Source organism: Callithrix jacchus, chromosome 2 (assembly GCF_049354715.1).
Source record: "Callithrix jacchus isolate 240 chromosome 2, calJac240_pri, whole genome shotgun sequence".
Classification (NCBI taxonomy): domain Eukaryota; kingdom Metazoa; phylum Chordata; class Mammalia; order Primates; family Cebidae; genus Callithrix; species Callithrix jacchus.
Window position 1 is genome coordinate 62,471,551 of NC_133503.1, and position 21,980 is coordinate 62,493,530.

At 42.2% G+C, this 21,980-nt stretch overlaps 1 protein-coding gene across 11 annotated transcripts in view; it reads left to right on the forward strand.

Moving 5' to 3' along the window:
- The window catches only part of C2H5orf58 (chromosome 2 C5orf58 homolog), a 42,847-nt gene that overhangs the window by 19,695 nt on the left and 1,172 nt on the right, over positions 1-21,980 (forward strand). Inside the window, exons 2-5 of one of the 11 annotated variants that reach the window (XR_013531978.1) lie at positions 13,708-13,744; positions 17,127-17,210; positions 17,973-18,066; positions 19,035-19,172. Coding sequence is in view for 2 of the 11 variants with exons in the window: in XM_078364539.1 (XP_078220665.1) it covers positions 16,049-16,221; positions 17,138-17,210; positions 17,973-18,066 (340 nt within the window). In the remaining 9 variants the exon portion in view is untranslated. Of the gene's footprint in view, positions 1-13,698; positions 13,745-15,983; positions 16,222-17,126; positions 17,211-17,972; positions 18,067-19,034; positions 19,173-21,980 lie in introns of those variants that run through there. The other 10 variants (XR_013531977.1, XR_013531982.1, XR_013531981.1 and 7 more) reach the window with 10 other exon arrangements.

The window sequence follows — 21,980 nt, forward strand, 5'->3', positions numbered from 1 at the left end:
TCGATTTTTGATAGCAAAGCCACATTTTTTAAGAGAATATATTGGAAGAAATTCTATTTTTTTAAAAAAAGAGGTTTATTGAGGCCCCAGAGGGAGTCAAGAAAATGAAATAAGCAACTCTACATAGGGGCAGTCAGGTAATTCACTAAAAAATTTGCTGTTTTTGAGTTTTGTCATTCACTCATTTTCTCAGTCATCAAAGAAGCCTAAAACCTGTTTATTGAGCACCTACTATAAGTTAGATACGGAAACCAGGGAGACGGAAATGACCAAGCTGGTATAGTGACACCTGTCTTCATGAAGCTTATAATCAGGAGGAAAAGGGGGTCCAGCATTCAACGACGGAACTCCCAGCAACCTCTCAGATTGGGCTTAAGTGCTGAAAAGAAAGGTATAGCAGGGTACTGCAGGAGTGCAAGGAATGCCTTAAAATCAGACGAGGGCGTGTTTGGAGGACCTGGCCAAGCAAGTTGCATTCGATCCCCCAGTCCAAAAACCAGCCTAAGACAAAACGAGTATTCAAGATTCCAAACTTTGGAGTGAAACAGTCAATAGATTTCTGTTCAGTACTTACCCAGTTCCTACCACAAGAAACTAGAAGACTGGAGAGCACTTTCTCTCTAAACAGGGAAAGGATGCAGAGGTGCCCAGCAGAAGGAGTAGCAGGCATGAAGTTTCTAGTCAGGGAGCCATCGGGAGCAGGGATGCTGTGCAAAGGAGAGACAGGGAGGAAAGTGAAGCTGGGCAGTGGTCATCAAGCAGAGCTAAGAATTTGAAGAATTTGGAACTATAGTCTTGGAGCAGTATTTCCTAAACCAGCTGTGGGGAAGCACAAACTCTGCTTTTTAAAAATGGATGCATAATATTTGTACATATTGACACAGGACATGTGATATTTTGTTACATGCATAGAACGTGCAGTGATCAAGCTAAAGTATTTAGGATATCTGTCACCACAAGAATTTATCATTTCTATGTGTTGGGAACAATCCAAGTCCTCTTATCCAGATACTTTGAAGTGTGCGATACATTACTGTTAACGACAGTCACCCTACTCTACTCAAATATTGTAACTTACCCCATCTATCTAACTGTATGTTTCTACCCAGTACTAACCTCTGTTCATCCCCCCACTTATGCCCAAATCTTTCTCAGGACAGCTCTCTGGTAACTGTTTTTTTATTCTGTACCTCTGAGATCAACTTTTTTTTTTTTTTTTTTCTGAGACAGAGTCTCTGGCATGATCTCGGCTCACTACAACCTCCGCCTCCCGGGTTCCAGCAATTCTCCTGTCTCAGCCTCCCAAGTAGCTGGGACTACAGGCCCGTGCCACCATGCCCAGCTAATTTTTTTGTATTTTTAGTAGAGAAGCGGTTTCACCATGTTGGCCAGGATGGTCTTGATCTCCTGACCTCATGATCCTCCTGCCTCAGCCTCCCAAAGTGCTGGGATTACAGGCGTGAGCCACCTCGTCCGACCAGAGATCAACTTTTTAAGCTATTATATACAAGTAAGAACATGCAATATTTGTCTTTTTGTGCCTGGCTTATTTCACTTAACATAATGACCTCCAGTCCCATCCATATTGCTGCAAATTACATGATTTCATTCTTTTTTATGGCCAAATAGTATTCCATTAGAAAAATATACCACATTTTCTTTATCCAGTCATCTGTTGATTAATATGTGATTTCATGTCTTTGAATAAGTACTACAATAAGCAGGGGGGTGCAGTATCCCTTTGATATACTGATTTTTGTATAACTATAACATACCAAATTTTTAATTTTGTTTCTCTGTCCCCACACATACCAGCTGTTTTGTAAAATAAATGAAATGTGAATTCGTATAAAAATAAAATGAATAAAACAGAACATAGAAAATAATAGCCCAAACTTATGATTACTAGATTCCACAGTCATAAAACTCACTATCAAATTGCTATTACTTTACTTCTTTCATTGTGGAGAGAGTTTGCAAACTGGCACCTGCTAAGGACCACACTTTGAGAGTCAAGTGCTTGAGACCCTCAGTGAGCCACTGACTGTATCTGTGTCTGGAAGAATAAGTGACATTCAGCCAGGAGACAAGGGGAAAAGAGCAGGCAAGGAGGGCATTGAAGGGCAAAGCAGAGCCACGTGAGGCACGCTGATGTGTTTGGGGACCAGCAGATGGTGGGCTGGGTAGGCTGGAGAGGTGCGAGAGAGAGGCTGGCAAACAGGCTGTCATGGAGGGCTTTTTCAGCCATGATGAAGAGCTGAGCAATAAGAACTGTACCAGGCAGGCCCTAAATGTCAAAAGCACCTGCCAGGATCATTGTTCTCTTGTGAGTGTTATAAGAGCAGCCAGGCGCTGTTCCACCTGCAAAAATTGCTCTATTTTGCCCAACTGATTGTCAACCTCAGCACACCTATTCCAAACAAGAAAAGAAAAAAAAAAAAAAAAAAAAAAAACAAGAAAGAGGGAGAGAGAGAAAAAAAAGAAGGAAAGGGAAGAGGAGAAAAGGGAGGGAGATGGTAGAGAAGGGTGAACAAAATAAATGGAGCCCATAGCTCCTCATGAATAGCCTTTAACAAATTATTTGGATGAACCCATGGGTGGGTTTTTGTTGCTTTTATCAGGCAAATGGAAATTTCACTCAATTCCTCAAAAAGTGCCCAGGCAGGTAGAAAGCATCCATCTGAGATGGGTTCCCCTTCCTGAAAGGCCACAGCACCATCCAGCCCACACACTAGGTGGATGCAAGTTCTTGACTGAAATGAATGTGAGCTCAGCAAGATGATCACTGTGGTCCTGACCATCAACCTGTTGCAGTGGAAATTATCCAGGAAAACCCCAGAAAAAGAAAAAGCATCCAGGGCCCAAGGAAGCAGAGCTAAAATACAACCTTTGCTCTCACCCGGAAAAGCAACTTGGAAGGAACTGTTCCGGTTAGGCAGCCACCAGCCTTCCATTCAGATGTAATGAGTCATTTCACAGGCTTTGCAGCAAATTGTCACAGCTGAGCTGTGAATGTGGCCATGAGGACTCTCGAGGAAGATGTTTAATAGTCAACCCGTGAGCTTCCAGATCCTCTTCATGCTCACATTCTGGAGAACAGAAAGGCAATAAAAAGCAAATATATAATAAATTGTACACTTCCTGATTGTGGTAGGTATTGGGAAGAAAATAAATGGGGTGACGAATCAGGGAATACTGGAGGAGTGACTTGGTCAGAGTCCCAGCAGGAAAGAGAGCGCACACTCATGTTGGGTAATTCATTAAAGAGACAATTTACAATGGTGTGGGCAAGACTGGATAAAGGAGAAAGTTATGAGGAAGTCCCACAACCCCAAGGCTAAAAACAGTAGGGCACCATTGCTGTCCCTAGGCCTGAAATGGGAACAGGGAGGAAGCAATTCCCAGAAGCTGTAACAAGAGGACACTGGAGCCACAGCCATCAGCAGGGAGGTAGCAGGAGTAATAAATGGAAACCAAACAATAGAGATGTGGTTCTTCCCCCCAGGCTATCCACCAGATGCTATACTTCCAGTGTGGATTTCTCTACATACACAGCTTGACAAAACCAGGTTAGGGAGATGAGATGGCCGGGTTCACAGCAGAAGTGGCTGAAGATTCCACTGTCATCTCACATTAAACAGACACTCTTCAAGTGCAGTTGCTTTTGCAGACACCCCTGGGACTTGGCTGAATGAAAAGGAGCCATTTGCGTACCAGAACCACTTAGCACAAATGAACTCTCTTCCATCTTCCTTGTCAGGCTGCAGGGAGGCATGCTCTAGCCCTTGACAGATGACCTTGGGCAAGCCATTTAATATTTTCAGGCCTCAGTTTCCTCATGTCAGAGGCCTAATTTCAGGCCTCATTTTCTCGTTAAGTAATACATTTGTAAAAAGAGAGCATTAGGCTTAGTGATTTCCAGGTACCAAACTATGCTGTGTAGAGGAAGAAGCACTTAGAAGCAGGGGAGGTGAGCTCAAATCCTTTATGACACAGCTGGCTGGCCAACCTGGGGCACACCACATCGCTGGGTCTCAGCTCCCCTACCTGCCAAGGTAGGTTGATAACGTCTATCCAGACCCATCACAGCATTCAGACAATGCGTGTTAAATCCCTTGTATTTTGTGCAAAGAATCAGAGCTCCACACACATCTATGCATTTCCTGCAAGGCAATGTAACATAAAGGTCAAGAGAACAGACTGAGTGAAGTACACGGCACAGGCTTGAAACAAACTGGCTCTACCACTTTCTGTCAGCGACCTTGGGCAAATCACTTAATCTCTCTAAGCCCCCACTTCTTCATCTATAAAACCAAGGGAAAATGCTGCCTGAACCCATAAGGTTGTTGGCAGAATCAAATTAAATAATACGTATTGAGCACTTAGAGAACATCTTCCTTCAGCTCCCGTTTTCTGCAGCTGTCATATAACATTACAAAGAGCTTTCCCAGAATGTTCTCTGATTTTTTTAATGCTTTTAATTCAACAAAGTTACATGGGGTTGGTTAAATATGGTGTTGCCAGAATTTTCACTATAATGGCATTGCACCCAGAAGCCCCTAGCCTAATCTTGCTTTGCCCTGGGTGGCCGGCATGCAAGATGGCAGACTGTGAGAGCTGCAGAGAAAGGGCACCAGAAGGAAAGATCTGTCCAACCGAAGGCGTGCTGACCCCAACTCTCCGCATCCCAATTTATTGCCCTAACTACTTTTTTAGCCCCTTAGTGTGACTGGGTGTGAAGCACAAGCAATTCAAGTGATTAAGAAAGGAGTTGCTAATTTAAATGAATAGCTTTGGCAAAATGAGCTCCCCTGAAGAGCTCTGAGGGAGATAATGGTGCCTTGTATTTGGAGGCTAGAGTCAGGATGGTTGTTTATGGCGCTCTAGGGCCAAGCATTGCTATAGCAATAAATGACTTAGCAACCGTATTGAACAGACAGTTTCTTTGAAAGAGTTTACATAATAGGGATTACTAGAGTTCTTCCTGGGAAGGATAACTTAAGGACGTTTTTCTCCCCTTTTCTTAAACCTAAGAACATTTGGAGAAAAAAAAAATCCTTTTTCAAAAGCTGTACAGAAAAAGGGGAAAAATGACTGAAGGTCTTGAACTAAAATGTTAGCAGTTACATTCCTTGAGTGGAGAGATTACAGGTGATGTTTTTGTTTTGCTTTTTGAGTGCTTTTCTGAGTCTTCCATGATGGTTTTGGGTTTGTCACTAGGAGAAATTTCCATTAAAAGTAACAAATTGACCAGTCTGGGTAACATGGGAAGATCTCATGTCTATAAAAATTTAAAAACTAAAAAAATTAGCTGGGCATGGTGGTGGGCACCTGTGGTCCCAGTTACTTGGGAGGCTGGGGCAGGAGGATCACTTGAACCCAGGAGGTTGAGACTGCAGTGGGCCATGATGGCACCACTCCACTCCAGCCTGGGTGACAGAGTGAAACCTTATCTCTAAAATATATAATAATAATACTAAATTGACTACGATAAAATATAAACCTGGAAATGTGAAGAGGGTGCTTGTGACCCAACAAGGATTGGGCCTGGCCTTGGTGGAAGAAATCCCATGGGGGATTTGCAACATTGTGGCAGGAATCCCCATGGGGGAATTTGCAACATTGTGGCAGGCTCCCTGCATTTACCTAGCCTTGGTGGAAGAAATCCCATGGGGGATTTGCAGCATTGCAGGCTCCAGGCATTTACTGGCTTTGTGCTGGCTTTGACTACAGGAAAGCACCCCAAGGTTAATGAGTGGCATGGCCAGTTGGCACCTGGCTGATGGGAGAATTTGCATCCTACTGCCCTTGGGATGGAGGAAGGGAGGGAGTAATACCACTGCCCAGTCTTCCATTTCACCACCACTTGGCCCTGCAGCACCTATGGGGCAACTAGGGAAATCATCCTATTAGCTTGTGACAAGTGGGCCAAGGATAATGGAAAAGAACAGGCAGCAGTTAATGCATGATGTCAGAGTTTGGTCAGGGAGCTCATGACTTGGAAGAAAATAAGATTTGGGTCAGGCACAATGGCTCACACCTATAATCCCAGCACTTTGGGAGGCCGAGGTGGGCGGATCACCTGAGGTCAGGAGGTTGAGACCAGCCTGACCAACATAGAGAAACCCCATCTCTACTTAAAAAAAAAAAAAAAAATCAAAAATTAGTTGGGCGTGGTGGTGCATGCCTGTAATCCCAGCTGCTTGGGAGGCTGAGGCAGGAAAATGGCTTGAACCCAGGAGGCGGAGGTTGCAGTCACCCAAGACTGTGCCACTGCACTCTTGCCTGGGCAACGAGAGTGAAACTCAATCTAAATAAATAAATAAATAAATAAATAAAAGATTGGAGAGATAGCCAGGATTTTTTTTTTTTTTTTTTTTTTTTGAGACAGAGTCTCACTCCATCACCAGGTGCCCGGCTGGAGTGCAGTGGCTCGACCTCGGCTCACTGCAACCTCTGCCTCCCAGGTTCAAGCAATTCTCCTGCCTCAGCCTCCCCAGTAGCTGGGACTACAGGCATGTACCACCATGCCCAGATAGCTACGATATTTATCTTTACATTGTGAATTTGGTGATTCATGAAGATCTTAAGATGTATTTCTCTAATATGCTTTTCCCAGTGATCAATATAATTGTTTTGTGGGTGGGAATTAAGGGAGCAAGGGAATAGCAGTGGGAAAATAATCTAAGCAAAACTTTCAGCATGTATTTCTTGAGTTCCTTCTGAATAGAATGCATTCATTTCAAGGAATTAATTCACAGTTGTGCAATCATAATATGACAAACGATGTTCATAAACAATATAATCCATATAATGGTTAAAAACCACAGGCTTAGGATCAGACTTGCATCTGAATCCAGTTCTGCAAATAACCAGCTGTATGAGCTTCACTACTTGCTCAAGTTTATAGAAATAGGCAGTGCAGCTGGGATTTGAACCCATGCATATATTATTCCAGAGGCCTGGATACATAAATCAAACAGTTTTGGAATGGAAGGATTTGTGGCTTTCTGGGGTGTCCTCAGACTCCTCTGCTCCATCTACATGATCTGTCCTGAACCAGCTGCAGTTCTGGCCGTGGAGTGTTCTGCCTGCAGCCTCGTGCACCTGAGAATCTAGGCTTAGGGACACTGTGTGTTTAGGCTTTCCCACCTGCCTTCATTTCTAATTTTGTCAGAGCCAAGAATTAAGCTGGAAACAGATCCAATTTATTAGTTCCATTCCTGCTCCATGATTGTGCCCAGAGGCTTGTAGACACACACTGTAAATCACAAAGAATAATAATAATAATAATAAAGAGCTCTCTGTTGAAAGCTGCCTAAGGGGACATCTGTCAGCTTGTTGAGGATCCCCCCAGAGAGCCAACTTCCTCTTCCCTCATTCCAGAATAAACCACAAGAAGAGAAGTCAGTAAGTGAGGGGAATTTTAAGGCCAAGTGGAGACAAATTCCCAGCCCTGTCCACTTTCTTGGCTAGCCATAAACATTCTTATCCTTCTTTTCTGCAAAAACAGGGAATTTATATATTAATGTGCCCTTTGCACAGCTCAAATGCAATCTTCCCAACAGCCCTATTAGGTAAATACAGCTACTCAAATTATCCTCATTTTATGCATGAGGACACTGAAGAGTTACAGAAAATAAGTAACTCTAGGATGCACAGCTCATTAATTGAGGAGCTAGGATTTAAATCCAAAGCCTCATGATTTTAAAGCCTGAGCTCTTTCTTAGCCAGGCTAGGCTTCTAGAAATTTCCAGTTCCTTCTTAAAAGTCCTTTTTGAGCATTCCAACCAAAATCAAACTGTGGTCAAGAGAGAATTAGACTAGTGAGGAAAATTTAAACACACCTTGCCCTCTAACTGTCTGTCTTCTGTAGGGACTTGTGAAAATTTCTCAAGCACTCAGCAAATGATCTCTGGCTCACTGTGAGCCAGGCACCGAACTAAGCATTTGCAGAACAGAGGCAAACAATACCTAACTACAGACCTCAACAAGCTCAATTAGTGGGAGAGACGGATTGGAAAACAAATATGGTGAACCTTTAGGGGTGTTCTCAAGAATGGAGGGGATGGATGAAAAGATGTAGGGAGAAGAGTTTCTAAACAAATGTCCTAATGCAACCACAGGAACAATATGGAGGAGAAGAAGGCTGTGAAAGGAAAATAAGATCTCGGGACCCCAAATTCACTGTGCCAAAGGGAAAGAGATCCTGGAAGCTGTGTCATGAACAACAACGATAAAAAGAACTCTGCCGCCTTTGCTTTTGTTCCTAAACTGATAGCTACAGATAAAAGGTTGCGTATCTCCACAGGAGGCCTTCCTCACCCTGACAATATTAATTAATGGCTTATCTTCATGAGTTTGGGTCAAGAAAAGAATAGAAATTGTCCCCACTTCCCCCCAAGACAAATGTGCATTTGACTGCTTCCTCTACTCCATGTTTACTTTATCTTATGTAAAGTGAAGATTTACTGAGCATGAGACAACCATATAATTGACTATTCCCTCTACCCCCTCATTTTCACTGCAACATGTGGATCCACAAGAATGTGACTATAGCCTCCCTCTATTTTTTCTTTCCTCTTTCTCATCCTACCCACTTTCCCCTTTAAATATCAAAGCCCTCAAAATTCTCTTTGGAAAAAATAGCGCCACAGATCCAACTGTGGCTTGTGTCTCTTTTTCCCAGTTGCATCCTCAACCTTGGCAAAATAAACCTCTGAACTGATTGAGATCTGTCTCAGATACTTTTTGTTTTATAAGGCATAATAAGGCCCAGCCATTTCCCAGCTGGATAATCTGGAGTCCAACCCGAGCCTCTCTGAGTGTCAATTTCCTCAGGCTTACAATGGCAATAAGAATTGTTTCCAAGGCCCTAACAATTAAATGAGATCATATAGGCCATGCTTAGCATCCCATTCTTCCATTCTTCCATCACCAGGTTTCAATTCTCATAGAGTCCATGCTGATTCTACTTCTAAACATTCCTCTAATGTCATTTCTATCTCTTTTGTCAACATGGTAAACAAGGCCCAATTATCTTCCCCATGGACGACTTCAGTACACTCCCAACTGGACTTCTTGTGTATATTCTTCTCCCCTTCCAATCTGTTCTCCATTGTGAAACAAGGGTCACCTTTTTAAACCCTAAATATGAGCATATCACCCAATACCATTCCCATTTGTCACCTGCTTTAACATACTTTGGTGGCTTCCTGCGGGTGACAGGAGAGAGAATATAATCCTCTACACATCCCCTGGGGTTGTGCTGCTGCTCCCTCTCCAGCCTCATCTCGCCCTGGGTTCCCTCTTGCTCCCTGCATCCCAGACTTGCTGACATTCTTGCAAGCTCTCCCATCTGCCAGGATGCCTCCTGACACAAGGGCCTGAAACATGCTCTTCCCTCAGCCTGGCAAGCTCTTCTCTCCTTCTCATCTCAGCCTGAATGTCCCCTTTCCAGGGACGCTCTCCCTGAAAGCTGCCTCAGCCGTGTCACCTTCCCCACTGGGACGTCCTTCCTTCCTTGATAATGTCTACTTGAATTGTCACTTAATATGCATTTATGTGATGTGTGGATTCCAGTCTGTCCCCTTCACCAGACCATGAGCCCCGTGGCTCACCGCTGTATGCCTCAAACTTAGCATAGTGTCTAATAAACAAGAGCTGCTCAAGAAAGGTTTGTTGTATGAATAGTAAACACATGGCACTAGGGAAATTTATAAAATTGAAATTTCCTTTTCCCTTGTCTGGAGCTTCTTATACATGAAAGTTCAAAAAATATGTTTTTGTTTGGTGGTTGTTTTAATGAAACAGATGATTTGTCAAAGTCTCCAACAGTCCAGACCCCTAAGATTTCCCTTTCTGCAGAAGATGGTCGGCAGAGGGCCCCACAGGAGCAGTTATTGAAGTCAGGTCAGCAAAAACAGCAGCTGCTGAAAGATAACGGATCCTGTGCCCAAATCTCTGTCAGTCTTTGAGCCACTTAGAGAGAACATCACTACCATGGAACCCTGGTCCACTATGCCCAAAAACCATTTGATCTGGCCTCAAGAAACAGGATTTCATAAGGCAGGAGATTACAGCCCTGCGTAGATTATTTGAATGTAAATCCCTGCTTGCTCCTTGCGTTGTCAGTTTCATGCTTAAGAATTTGTAGTCAAGAGTTCGCACAGTTGGGCAGAATCATGCATGAGTGTTAGGGGAGATTTGCTTTCTTTGGGGGCCACTTTTCGTTTTCCAGTCAGTAGTTTTATTTCCATTTTAATTTTCCGAGCATCTGCCCCCCAGCAACAGCCTGTGGTTTGGAATTCATGGCTCTGTTGTGTGTTTATGCACTACGCTTGCTTGTAATTGACAAATTTAAATTCTGGTCATATTTCATTTATTATCCAGACCCAGGGAAAAATCCTAGGCGAAAACCTAATTACAGCAAAAGTGCCACAAGGTAATTGCTGTGAAAGAACTCCTGCAGCAGCAGGGCTGAATATTTCATCCACCCATAAAATGATTATGCTGACAAGATTCTGAAAAATAATAAAATCTGTTTAATAAAAAAGAAGCAAAATATCAGTGTTTTTACACACAAAGTATTAAAACATCCTTCATTTTGGACAGATCCTAAGTCATTTGATTTTTATTTAAATGATGATCCACAGCTAAGATAGTTCTTTCATCAGAGACTAGGGTTTGGTAATCCCTCCCACATGAGGCTGTGTGGAAGCTTCCTGGCCTGCAGTGGCCTTCTGAGTCAGCTTGCCTCTGCTTTACTGGATCTCTGGTCTGTGCCCCAGAATCAGAAAGCACACAAGATGAAAGGAGAATGCCCTTAGTTTAGACTGCTATGACTCCCCCACATTCTCCCTGGCCACCACGGGGGCTGTCTGTCCTTCTCTCAGAGGACCTAGAGGGCATGCAGACGTGACTTCTGCCCTCGGAGCTTTGTTGAGTCCATCAGGGCATCTGGGGGTAATTTGCATCTGGGTGTCTCCAACTGTCCAGGATACCACTATGGCAGGGAACACTCCAATCATTCAGCTACTGAACAAAGATGTATGGAGCACTTACCATGTGCCAGGAATTGTGTTAGGTACATGGTTGATAACAGTGAACTACACCCTTGGCTCCTGCCCTTGACAGATGTATATTATAGTGAAAGAGACAGGCCAAAACCAAACACAAAAAAGTAAACAGAAACATACATAAAGCACAACGAATTAATATTTTTAAAAAATTTATTTATTATAAAGTTCTGGGGTACATGTGCAGATCATGCAGGCTTGTTACACAGGTATGCACGTGCCATGGTGGTTTGCTGCATCCATCGCCCCATCATCTACATTAGGTATTTCTCTTAATGCTACCTCTCCCCAATCCCCCAAACCCCTGCTATCCCTCCCCTAGCCCCCACCCCCCAGGCCCCAGTGTGTGATGTTCCCCCTCTGTGTCTGTGTGTTCTCATTGTTCAGCACCCATTTACGAGTGAGAACATGTGGTGTTTGGTTTTCTGTTCTTGTGTCGGTTTACTGAGAATGATGGTTTCGTTTCATCCATGTCCCTGCAAAGGACATGAACTCATCCGTTTTTATGGCTGCATAGTATTCCATGGTGTGTATGTGCCACATTTTCTTTATCCAGTCTATCATTGATAGGCATTTGGGTTGGTTCCAAGTCTTTGCTAAGCACAATTTATATCAAGTATTGCATGAAAACACAGAAGGGGCTGGGAGAGAGGATGGGGCTGGGAGAGAGGATGGGGCGATATTAGAGTAAGGCCTCTCTGAACCATAAAGCAAAACAAGGAGCCGATGTGGCAGGCTCAGAAGGCAACAGGTGCCAAACAACTGTTGGCCTGTGCCAGGCCTGAGAGGAGAGTGAAGGGAAGGGAGTCTGGAGCTGTGGGGCCTTATGGATCAGGGTCAGCAGTTTGGTATCATTCTATTATGGGAAACCCCTGCGAGGTTTTCAAGCAGGGGAAAGACACAATTCCATTTGCATTTTAAAAAGCTCATCCCGTTAGAGGCTGGAGCATGTAGAGTGGCTCTTAGAGACAAGGGTGGTGGGTGGTGGCAGACAGGAAGAAGGTTATTGCAACACAGGGCAGCACCAGGGCAGTGGGAGTAGAGGCAGGAATAGAGAGAGTTTTTGATATGGACATTTACACACAAAAACATAATTATTTTACAAATCATCTAACATCTCAGATCTTAACACTAGACTTTCCGTTATGATGGCAAGTAAAACTAGACTCCAAAAACTAAAATAAAATACAGCATAATCCTAGCACTTTGAGAGACCGAGACAGGTGAATCACCTGAGGTCAGGAGTTTGAGACCAGCCTGGCCAACATGGTGAAACCCTGTCTCTACTAAAAATACAAAGAGTGGTGGCATGCACCTGTAATCCCAGCTACTGAGGAGGCTGAGGCAGGAGAACTGCTTGGACCCAGGAGGCCGAAATTGATTGCAGTGAGCCGAGATTGTGCCACTGCACTCCAGCCTGAGTAACAGAGTGAGACTCCTTCTTAAATAAATAAATATAAAATAAAACACTAGGAAATAAAAGAAATAAAGACCTAAATTAGAACTTGAAGCTGGGATGCCCATCTCCTTTTTCTCCCTTCAGAGAATGTAGACTTTGAGTCTTTGTATCCTGCTGGGCTGGGAGATGTCTCCCATCCCAATTGTTTTTCCTAATTAAGTGGTTCTTATTTACGACTGAAAATTATATAAATACCTATGAAAAAAAACCCCACTTGGATTCTGACATCAGTTACCAAAATAAGTTTCAATCACGCTCCCATTGTTTGAGACTTGTATAAGATGCCCAGTGAATCTGCCAGCCAGTGTTTCTCAAAAGTGTTCCAAAGACCTCCTAGGTTAAAATAGGAGTCAGGAGGGCAGGGGATTAAAAATGCAGATTTAGGGAGCCCCCTTAAATTCACTAAAGCCGTCTTTGAGGTGGGCCCCAGAATCTGCATTTTCACAAGCTCCTTAGTTGTGCACCGTAGAGTCTGAGAAGCTCTGCCTTGAAGTGATTTGTACCATGCTGAGAAATGACCTGTTAGGCTAAAATATAGAGAAGGAGGTGGAGTTAAAATTATGACTAGGTTAAATAAATAAACGCAAAAAAATAAAATCAGCCTCAAATTTCATTATCACTAATGTTAATAATCATTGTAAACAGTTTGGTAGATAGTTTTCCAAACCTGCTTTTATGCACATATGCATTCTTTTTTTTTAAATAATAATAAAAGGTGAGTACACCCTTATATTCTGTTGGAATTGACTTCATGAACACAATATGTCTTTTGATAAAGACACTCATTCTTCATTGCCTGGATGCTGATGAGGGCACAGTGAGGGGGGATGGGGCAATGCCCAGAGGGAAATGACATCTACCAGGATCTATGTCTTTAATAATCAGAGGAGGTATTGTAGGGAAATGGATGGCTGACATGAGAGAATTAGAAACATATTTTATTTTGGAACAGACAGGTATTCTCTGATTGGTGGATCTCTGGAAATTAACACAAATTGTGTCATGAATATGCCTTGCTGGATGAAGGCGTCTTCTAAAAAGCCAAACACAAAGAGTTTTCAGACAAACAGGCATAGCAAGCAATTGTCAAAACACAGTGCCATGTTGAATACTGTCAGCTTCCGTCCATCTGCTGTCTCAAAAAAACCTAGCTTCTCTCTTGCATTCCAGGGATGCTGACAGAAGAGGAGAGCCAGATTCCAGCACAGTAAGTTTATCTGTTTTATTATTTTGCACATCACGGTGGAAAACTTCAACATTCTCTCGGCTTTTGCATCTACTGAATCTACAAGGTTTTGCTTTTCTTTTTTCAGGTTTGAAGTGTTTTGGGTAGTGAGTTGCCAGATTTAGCAGATAAAAATAGAGGCTTTCCCATTAAATTTAAATCTCAGATCAACAACAAATATATTTCGAGCATCAGTGGGGGGCATACAACATTCAGGACATACTTATATTAAAGTATCTGTTGTTTCTCAGGAACTCGAATTTAACTGGGTGACCTATGTTACATCTCACTACCCTATTCAGAGGGAAATATTGATACAGACTGAAATTTCTTAATTAGAAGTGAAAACCCTTCAGTTAACCTAGGAGCAATGTGGATGTTCATTAACAACATCCTTCTGTGTTTCAGAAGTGTTGCTCCTAAAGAAAAAATGAAAATGACTCTGGATAATGTAACATCAGCTACCTGAAGAAGACAGTGGGCAGGGACTCCAGCTTTTAGTTTGCATCAGAGTAGCAGAAGTCAGCTTGCTTCTTGCTTCCTTTAAGTGATTGGCTGTGGGGAAAGCAATCCTTGTTCAGATACACAGGAATCTACTTAATCTTTCAAATGCTGGTCATGCTCCCCAGATAATGATCCAACACATGCTTATGTTGCTGCTGCTCAAATAAGTGCACGCAGGGGTTGTACAAAGCCAGGTTCAGAAGGGAGTTGATGCTCCAGCAGAAAGCCAGTCCCTAGACACAGAGGCTAGCACTTTTAATTGATAATGAGCAGACAGAAGAGTACAATGGGAACCCTGAGATCTAGTGGAAGAAGTGAGATAATTTACTCAATTTCTTTTCCTGGAAAGGAAGACTTTATATCAACAATCTGTAATAAAATTAGCCAAGGCCCACACACTCGACTCCATAAAATGCCTAATCACCTTGCTGGTCTGCAGCATTTATCAGTTTTTAATCTCCTTTGTTTGATTAACATTAGAATCAACAACTGCAACCTGCGTTAGTTTCCAGGAAAGTGTTGTATTTGCAAACTTATTAAGGAAGATAGATTTTTTTTTTTTAGGGCCTTGGCTATAACAGTCTCAAGCCCTAAGTAGCAAACAATGCTTTTAAACTTTTATTTTATTAGGAAAAAAACACACAAAGAGACAGAATCTGTAGTTATTTAAGGAGGGAAGACGCTGCAATTAGTCATCACTGCTCCAACACAGTTTTATAGAGGGAAAGACATTATTAAATCTATATTTTTCTGAGTTTCTAATCTTTTTTCCTCTTAGAACATTTATTTAAAAGGAACACAATGTTGATTCTTCTTTGTGAATAACTAATGGTTTAATGATGATCTAGTCCAGACAGCAATAGTTTGAATCTATTCATAAGTAGTCAGACTTTTGGATGGATCCAAGGCCTTTAGATTCTGCCAAAAATCCTGTGGATTCTAATTCCCAGGTAATAGAGCCGTGGCAGCTCCTGCAAACACTTGATACACCCCAAAGTGAATTCGGTGTGATTGGGATGATAGGACACTCCATCCTACCCAAACCCAGTCCCCATCATCACTTGATTTTCAGGATTCTCAGTCTCAATGTTATCTCCATCCACCTACTTTAAAAATCTACTTCTCCTAAACACCTTTGTTTCTCCTGCAGTTATCTACAGGGAGTTTCTAAAGGTGAAGCAGTTTTTACTTCTTCATCATCAAAATAAGTGAGGGGGAGAAAGGATACATTCTGTAAGCGCTATTATCATTTCTAAAAATGTTTTAAATGATAATAGCTAACAGTTATGGGGCACTTGTCATCTGCCAAGCACCTCTGATGCATTATCTCACTTAACCCTCAAAGTAACCCCGGAAGGCAATTATTGTTCCGTAGGATAGGTGAGGACATCTGCACTCTGAATGGTTAATCGTTTATCTGCATCTATACAACTAAGCAAGTGACAGAATAGGAAGCTGCCTTAGTCCAAAGTCTACCCTTAACGCTACCGCTATCCTGTGCAACTTAAATGCAGATAAGGGTTGCAAAGGCCTGGTACAAAGGGGGACAGAAAATATCAGCGGTTTATCTCGCCACGTGGCAGCGCAAGTCAGTTGTAACCCGCATCCAGAACCTTCTCCGTAGGGGGCCCTGCCTGGGACTACAACTCCCAGGATGCTGCAGGCAGAGAAAGCTGGCCAATCAGGGGGCACGGCTTTGCTTTCCCATGGGCACCCTGCGCCTAAGTCTCAGAACCTCGGTGACGGTTGGTAGGGTGGGTGCTGAGGGCTACTAGGTCTTAAATGAGCTTAATCTGGTTTGGGAAGGTGACAACCGCTAAAATTTCCAGGCCTCCCAAGGCTCCATTCCCACCACCCAGCAGTGGGCAGTGGGCTGGGCTGGCCTCCGGGCCTCACACCCCGCAGGGCCAGGGCCTCTCCCTGGAGTTGGTTGGGCTAAGGAGGCGGTTGGCTGGGTAGGTGGGCGGCTGGTGGCTGTCCGCAGGCCGGGGTCACTGAGGGCATTTTACATTGCTCTAATCCTGTCCTCTTGGCAAGAAACCACCAAGAAACTTACTAAGCCCCCAGGGTTCATTCCAAATCCTGTCTGGGAGGGCAAGGACTGTGGAAACTTTCAGCTGCCTCAGACTCCATCTTTAGCCATCGATTAGGTGGTTCGGCCGCTGACGGAACACCTGGGGTTCTTCATGGGCCGCTGGGTCACTGAGGGCCCCAAAGATTTGGGGCTCCTCCCAGGTGTCGGTTGGGCCAAGGAGGAGGCTGGGCTTTCAGAATAGAACCTGCGGTGCTAACGATGGCCCCGCAGGGCTGAGGGCCTGGGCGGCATCCTGTGGCCCAGAGATGGCGCTTTAGTAATATGAGGCCTTGAGTTTGCGCCTCTGGGCCCCCATTCCCTCGTCACCTGCAGCCTGGTCTCTGCTTCCCCACTCCTGGTGAATTGCGGTTGGAGCAGCCTCTCCTTTCTCGATAGTGACCCGACCGAGCTCCCTGGGAAAGGCTTGACCCGGCCCTGTCCTGCCTCCCGTCTGGTGCCAGCCACACGCCATTGTGCCCTCTCCCCACACACCCGCTGGGAGCTCGTGGGCCCTGGAGAACCGGACCCCAGAGCAGAGAGAGGCCACTGTCTTGGACTCTAAAACCACTTAGTTTCTGCTTTACGTTTTTTTTTTTTTTTAACATTTTTTTTTGCTTCATTGTTGAAGTTCTTTAATTCCACCACTACCCCATGTTTAAAATACCGTCTTTCTTTTTCCCTCTAACTTTTTTATTTGGCATACCCAAGGGAAATAATTTACTTCCCAGAGTATAGGGGATAGGGGGCAGTTGCAGAGTGCATTTTATTCATTAATATCTGGGAAAGTTCTTTTACAGCGGCTCTGAAGTGAGACAAATTGGAGAAATTCTCCCTGCTCAGGAAAAGGTAGAGGCAAAGATTTACTTAAAGGTTGGTTTCTTTTCATTATTTTGGACAAGCACCTTGACACATAACTGCCCACCTCTCACACTGCTGGAGTTGTGTATGGCAACTGAGGTTGAGTTTTTCAAGTCATTTTGAGAGAGTGAACAGCTTGAGACTAGCTTCTAGTGAACCACTTCTCTGTATATTTTTATGTGAAACAATTGGTTAAATACAGGTACTATAAAACATAGTAATGTATTAACGTATACATTTCAGTTAACCAAAATTAAAATGTCTGTTATCCACTCCCAAAACTAAACTAGCCATTTGCTGTCCTCTTAGTGAATTATAATTGAATTATCCTCTTAATGAATTATAATCAAATTCTTTTTTGAGTTTCACTGTGTACTTAAATCATATGTGGGCCCTGTTATTAAGTTAGAAAACGACATGGACTTAAAGAAAATTAGAGAAGATCTTAACACAAATGCTAAATTGTAAGGTAGTTTATAAGTGCTGAGGCTTTCTGAAAAGGGGCATCTTCATTTCCATTGTAAGCCCTATCTTGTGGATATGGTTAGATTAAGGAAAGATCCTCATCCTATGAATTCCAGTTGAAGTTTTCAGTTGGAAAAATACTACATAACACATTGATGCCTTTTGATGTTAGAATTCTAACCATATAAAAGATTTGTTTCATAGTTATTTCTGAAATAACAGATTTATAGATATACTGAAAATGCAAGTATTTAAAAAAACACATAAATACTGATTTGTACATTGTTTCTGTTTTTCTTTTAAAATCAGATGAGTAATAATAGTGTTACTGATCATAAGCTGCATGTGGAAAAAATAATTAAAAATATTAATACAATTTCTCTGGAGTTGAAGAAGATAAAAGGTAAGAATTGAATCACTAAAATGTTTGCATATCATTGTTATAAAATAAATAGTAGAGCCAATTTGTGTTTCTGCTGGGGCATAAATGAATTTTACCCACTCATTAGGATTTCTCTGTTTCTTAAGAAATATTTGCAATGTAAGTGAACTAGATCTCTAAAGACAGATTATGTTTGACTTTGGAGTTAGCGACCTGAATTCCCATCCCTGACACTAACGAGCTTATCACGTTGTCTAAGCTCTGTAAATTTTACTTCCCTTTTTTCCTTTCATCACACCATTACAACGCTATATCACATTCTGCAACATTCATTGTCTTCATGAACTCTTACTGAGCCCCATAAGGTTCATTCCAAATTAAAAAGTATAAATTAGATTCTATGACTTGAAGCTTCTTCATTTTCAACAGATTCATATGGTAGGATTAGACCTTATAGGTCATCATGTTTAGTCACTCACCTCACAGACATATTCTGTTATTTTATTCCAAGCACATAAAATCACAATTGTGTGACTGAGTATTTCTAGGGATAATCTATTCCTGACCAAACATTTCTAATATTGGGAAACTTCCTGTCTCACTAGTCAGACCATTCCATTTTAAACAATTCCTCCTTATGGGCTAGCTGAGATCTTCCCCTATTGCTTTCACCTAAGAGTCCTATTTCTAACCATGAAAACTACACTGAATATGTAGTTTAAGGCCTACAACTATTGGTAACAAAAAGACCAACTTAACTTTTACAATAAGGAAAAACAAGAAGATCCAAGGTAGCTCAGCCCTAAAGTTAATTCAGAGGTTTAAAGATTTTGTCGGGGACCAGGTTCTTTCCATCTTTCTGCTCTGTCATGTTCACTCTCTTTATCACTTCTCATGGTCATTACCTTCAGAGGTGGGCATGTATAGACAGTCTCTTTTTATAAGTCTTTTCCCAGATCCCTCCAGCACATTTCCCTTTCATTGGCCAGATGTGCATGACATGCTGATGCTTAAAGCAGCCACAGCCAAGGGGACTGGGACTGCCAAGACTGGTTTGGACCAGTCAGAACTTACTACTGGAGCTGGGGAAAGGAGCACCTCAAATGAAGCCAAGCTGTGACACCAAGAAGAAGAGGGCATGGCCGTTAGTTTGGCACCAGATAGTGAGTGCCTATTACACTTTTTCCATGTGTTCTCCCTAGCACAGCATTTCCTAGACTTTGATCTGTGAACCCTGCTGTAGGTGGTGTACAGTAAAACAGAGTTGATGCTTTTATGGTCAAATAAGTTTGGGAAGTGCTTTATGCTATGTATTTCACAAATTTACAGTGCATATTAACAAAGGCTCTGAAGAGTATGATGTTAAAGAAATCTGACTACCATTAATTCATCATTTCTCAAAACCAGTCTGAACACCACAGTAAAGATTCTCTTTCTAAAATGCAAATCTGCAGAAAACCCTCAATGGCTCACCATTGTCCTCAGAATGGACTATATGACCTGTCGAGATCAGGCCCCTCCTTTCCTCTCTAGTCCCTTACTCTGTTGTTCCTGCATGTTCTGCGCTCTAATCATACTGAACTACTTGCATATCCACAAGTGCTCTTCTGTATCTGCTTCAACACATACTTGTCCTTCTGAAATCCTACTGTTATACCCCACCTCCACCACACCAGGTTAACTCTAGTAGTCAAGGTCATGTACATTGGAAAACTTTTTTTGAGCCGGCATGTTATCCCTTCTGCCCTTTCCTATCCAACTGTTATGCTGTTTTATAATTGCGTATTTCCTTATGTTTCTTATCCCTGTTCAACTGTAAGCTCCTTAGGGGTAGTTCTAGCACTTAACACTGTGCCTTGATTGCTTCAATTCTTGAAAAATGTTTATTAAATGAATAAATGGTTTTGGATGCTTGAACTCATTTACAACAATTAAGAAGCTTTAGATTCCCCCCACACTTGATTATATAATTTTTCTAGTTTGGAGATTATTCTTTCCTGAAATAAAATGTAATAACTGACAGCTGTTTTCTTGAGGCATTGTATAGGTAGGTCAGGCAGTTAGGCTCTGAGGGACCTGTAGAGCTACACTCAGAAGGTGGACTTCTGGTAAATTCAGAGGATTAAATGAACACTCTGTGCACTGTCACTTCCTTCCCTAAATAATAGTGTCATCAGCTAACCCTTACAGCATTTACCATAATCCAGGGACTCATCTAAGAGCTCTACATAAATGAACTCTCTTTATAATAATCCCATGAGGAAGGAACTATTGCCATTGGCATTTACAGATGCGTAGCTAGACAGAGATTTAACTTTCTCAAGGTTAAGCAAGTAGTCAGCGATAGACCTGAGATTTAAATTTAAGTGATTTTTAAAGAGACAAAAGTCCACAAGAGATTCTAAGAAGAGATAACAAAACAAAAACAAATGGAGAAGCAAATAGACAAATCTGAACCCCAAAGTCCAAAAATCTGAACCCCAAGCTGACTGAGTAAAGCCAAAAATAGCCCTTACAACTCAATTCATGGTGGCACCAGAAACTTCTGGAAGTAGGGGTGAAATCTGGATAACAACAGGAGGACTAGTTGAATATTTAAGAATTGTAGATCCCTAAGGTCTCTTCGGCCCTCTGCATAGCTGGGCAGCTGTCCCTTCACTGTGACAGACTTGAGGTTAAAACAAGTCTTAGGATTTCTGCCCTGGAGCCACTAGTCATAAGTTGAGGGAGAGTACTATACTGTAAAGAAGGATGTTGAAACAAAGTTTACATATCAAATTACAAGAACTCCGGTTTTTTTTTTGTTTTGTTTTTTCCCTTCAGGTGCTATCAAAATACTGGCAACCAGACTTATACCCTCTAAGTAGATTTTCCTTTCGGGAATCTGACCAGCGTAAGATAAAAGATCTAAAGATACTAATAGCAGAAATTATCATAAAATAACCCAGCCAGATCACCCCACATTATTGACTACCACGGGTGCAGAACTTCCAATTGTCTTTTTGGCGACACAGTCTTAAATATGAGCAAACAGCTAAGGCACAACAGATATTTGAGGAATGCATCTAATATAAAAAGCAGAGAAAACCAGATTCAGTGAGGAAGAAACAGAAATAATGAGGGGAGATGAAAACTTCAAGAAATTATCATTAATATCTGTATCTATGAAAGATATTGTATCCATGAAAAAGGAATTAGATACTATAAAAATATTCAGAGAACAAAAAGTAGCTCTTGGAAATGAAAAGTGTGACAGTAGAAATGAAAAGCTCCATAGAAGGGTTGAAAGGTAAAATGAAGAAATTCCCGTAGAGTGTAAACAAAATAACAGAAATGGAAAGTGTTGGTGATGGGTAGGAGAAACAAGTATTAGATAAGTGAAAGAAGTCCAACATCCAACAAATGCCCATGTTAGAACATAGACAGTGATGAAGGGCAATTCATTGAAGAAATAAAGAAAATTTTCCAGAGCTGAAGGGCATGAGTTTCTACAATGAAAGAGTCCACCACAGTGGATGAAAATAGACCCATACCAAGGCTGAAGGTTGTGAAATTTCAGTCTACTGAGAGGACTAAAAGATCTGTAAAGCTTCTGAAAAGAAAACATGAAAATTCTCATATGACTCCAGCTTCCCTGGAGCCTAGAAGACAATCCAGCTGTGCCTTTGGAAATCTGAAGAAATATGATTTCCAACTTAGATTTCTATAGCCAGATAACCTGCTAATTAAGCATTAGTGTACAGAAAGAAATTTTCAGACATATGATTTTATTCCCTCTGGAAGTTACTGAGCCTATGTGCCACCAAACAAGGGAGCAGAACAAAAGAGAAACACAGGAATTTGGGGAAAAGAGCACAGAAGGGTGGGATAAAGGGAGTCTCTAGGACAATGGTAAAGGGAGTTCCCAACATACTAGCTGCACAGGAGTGCTAATA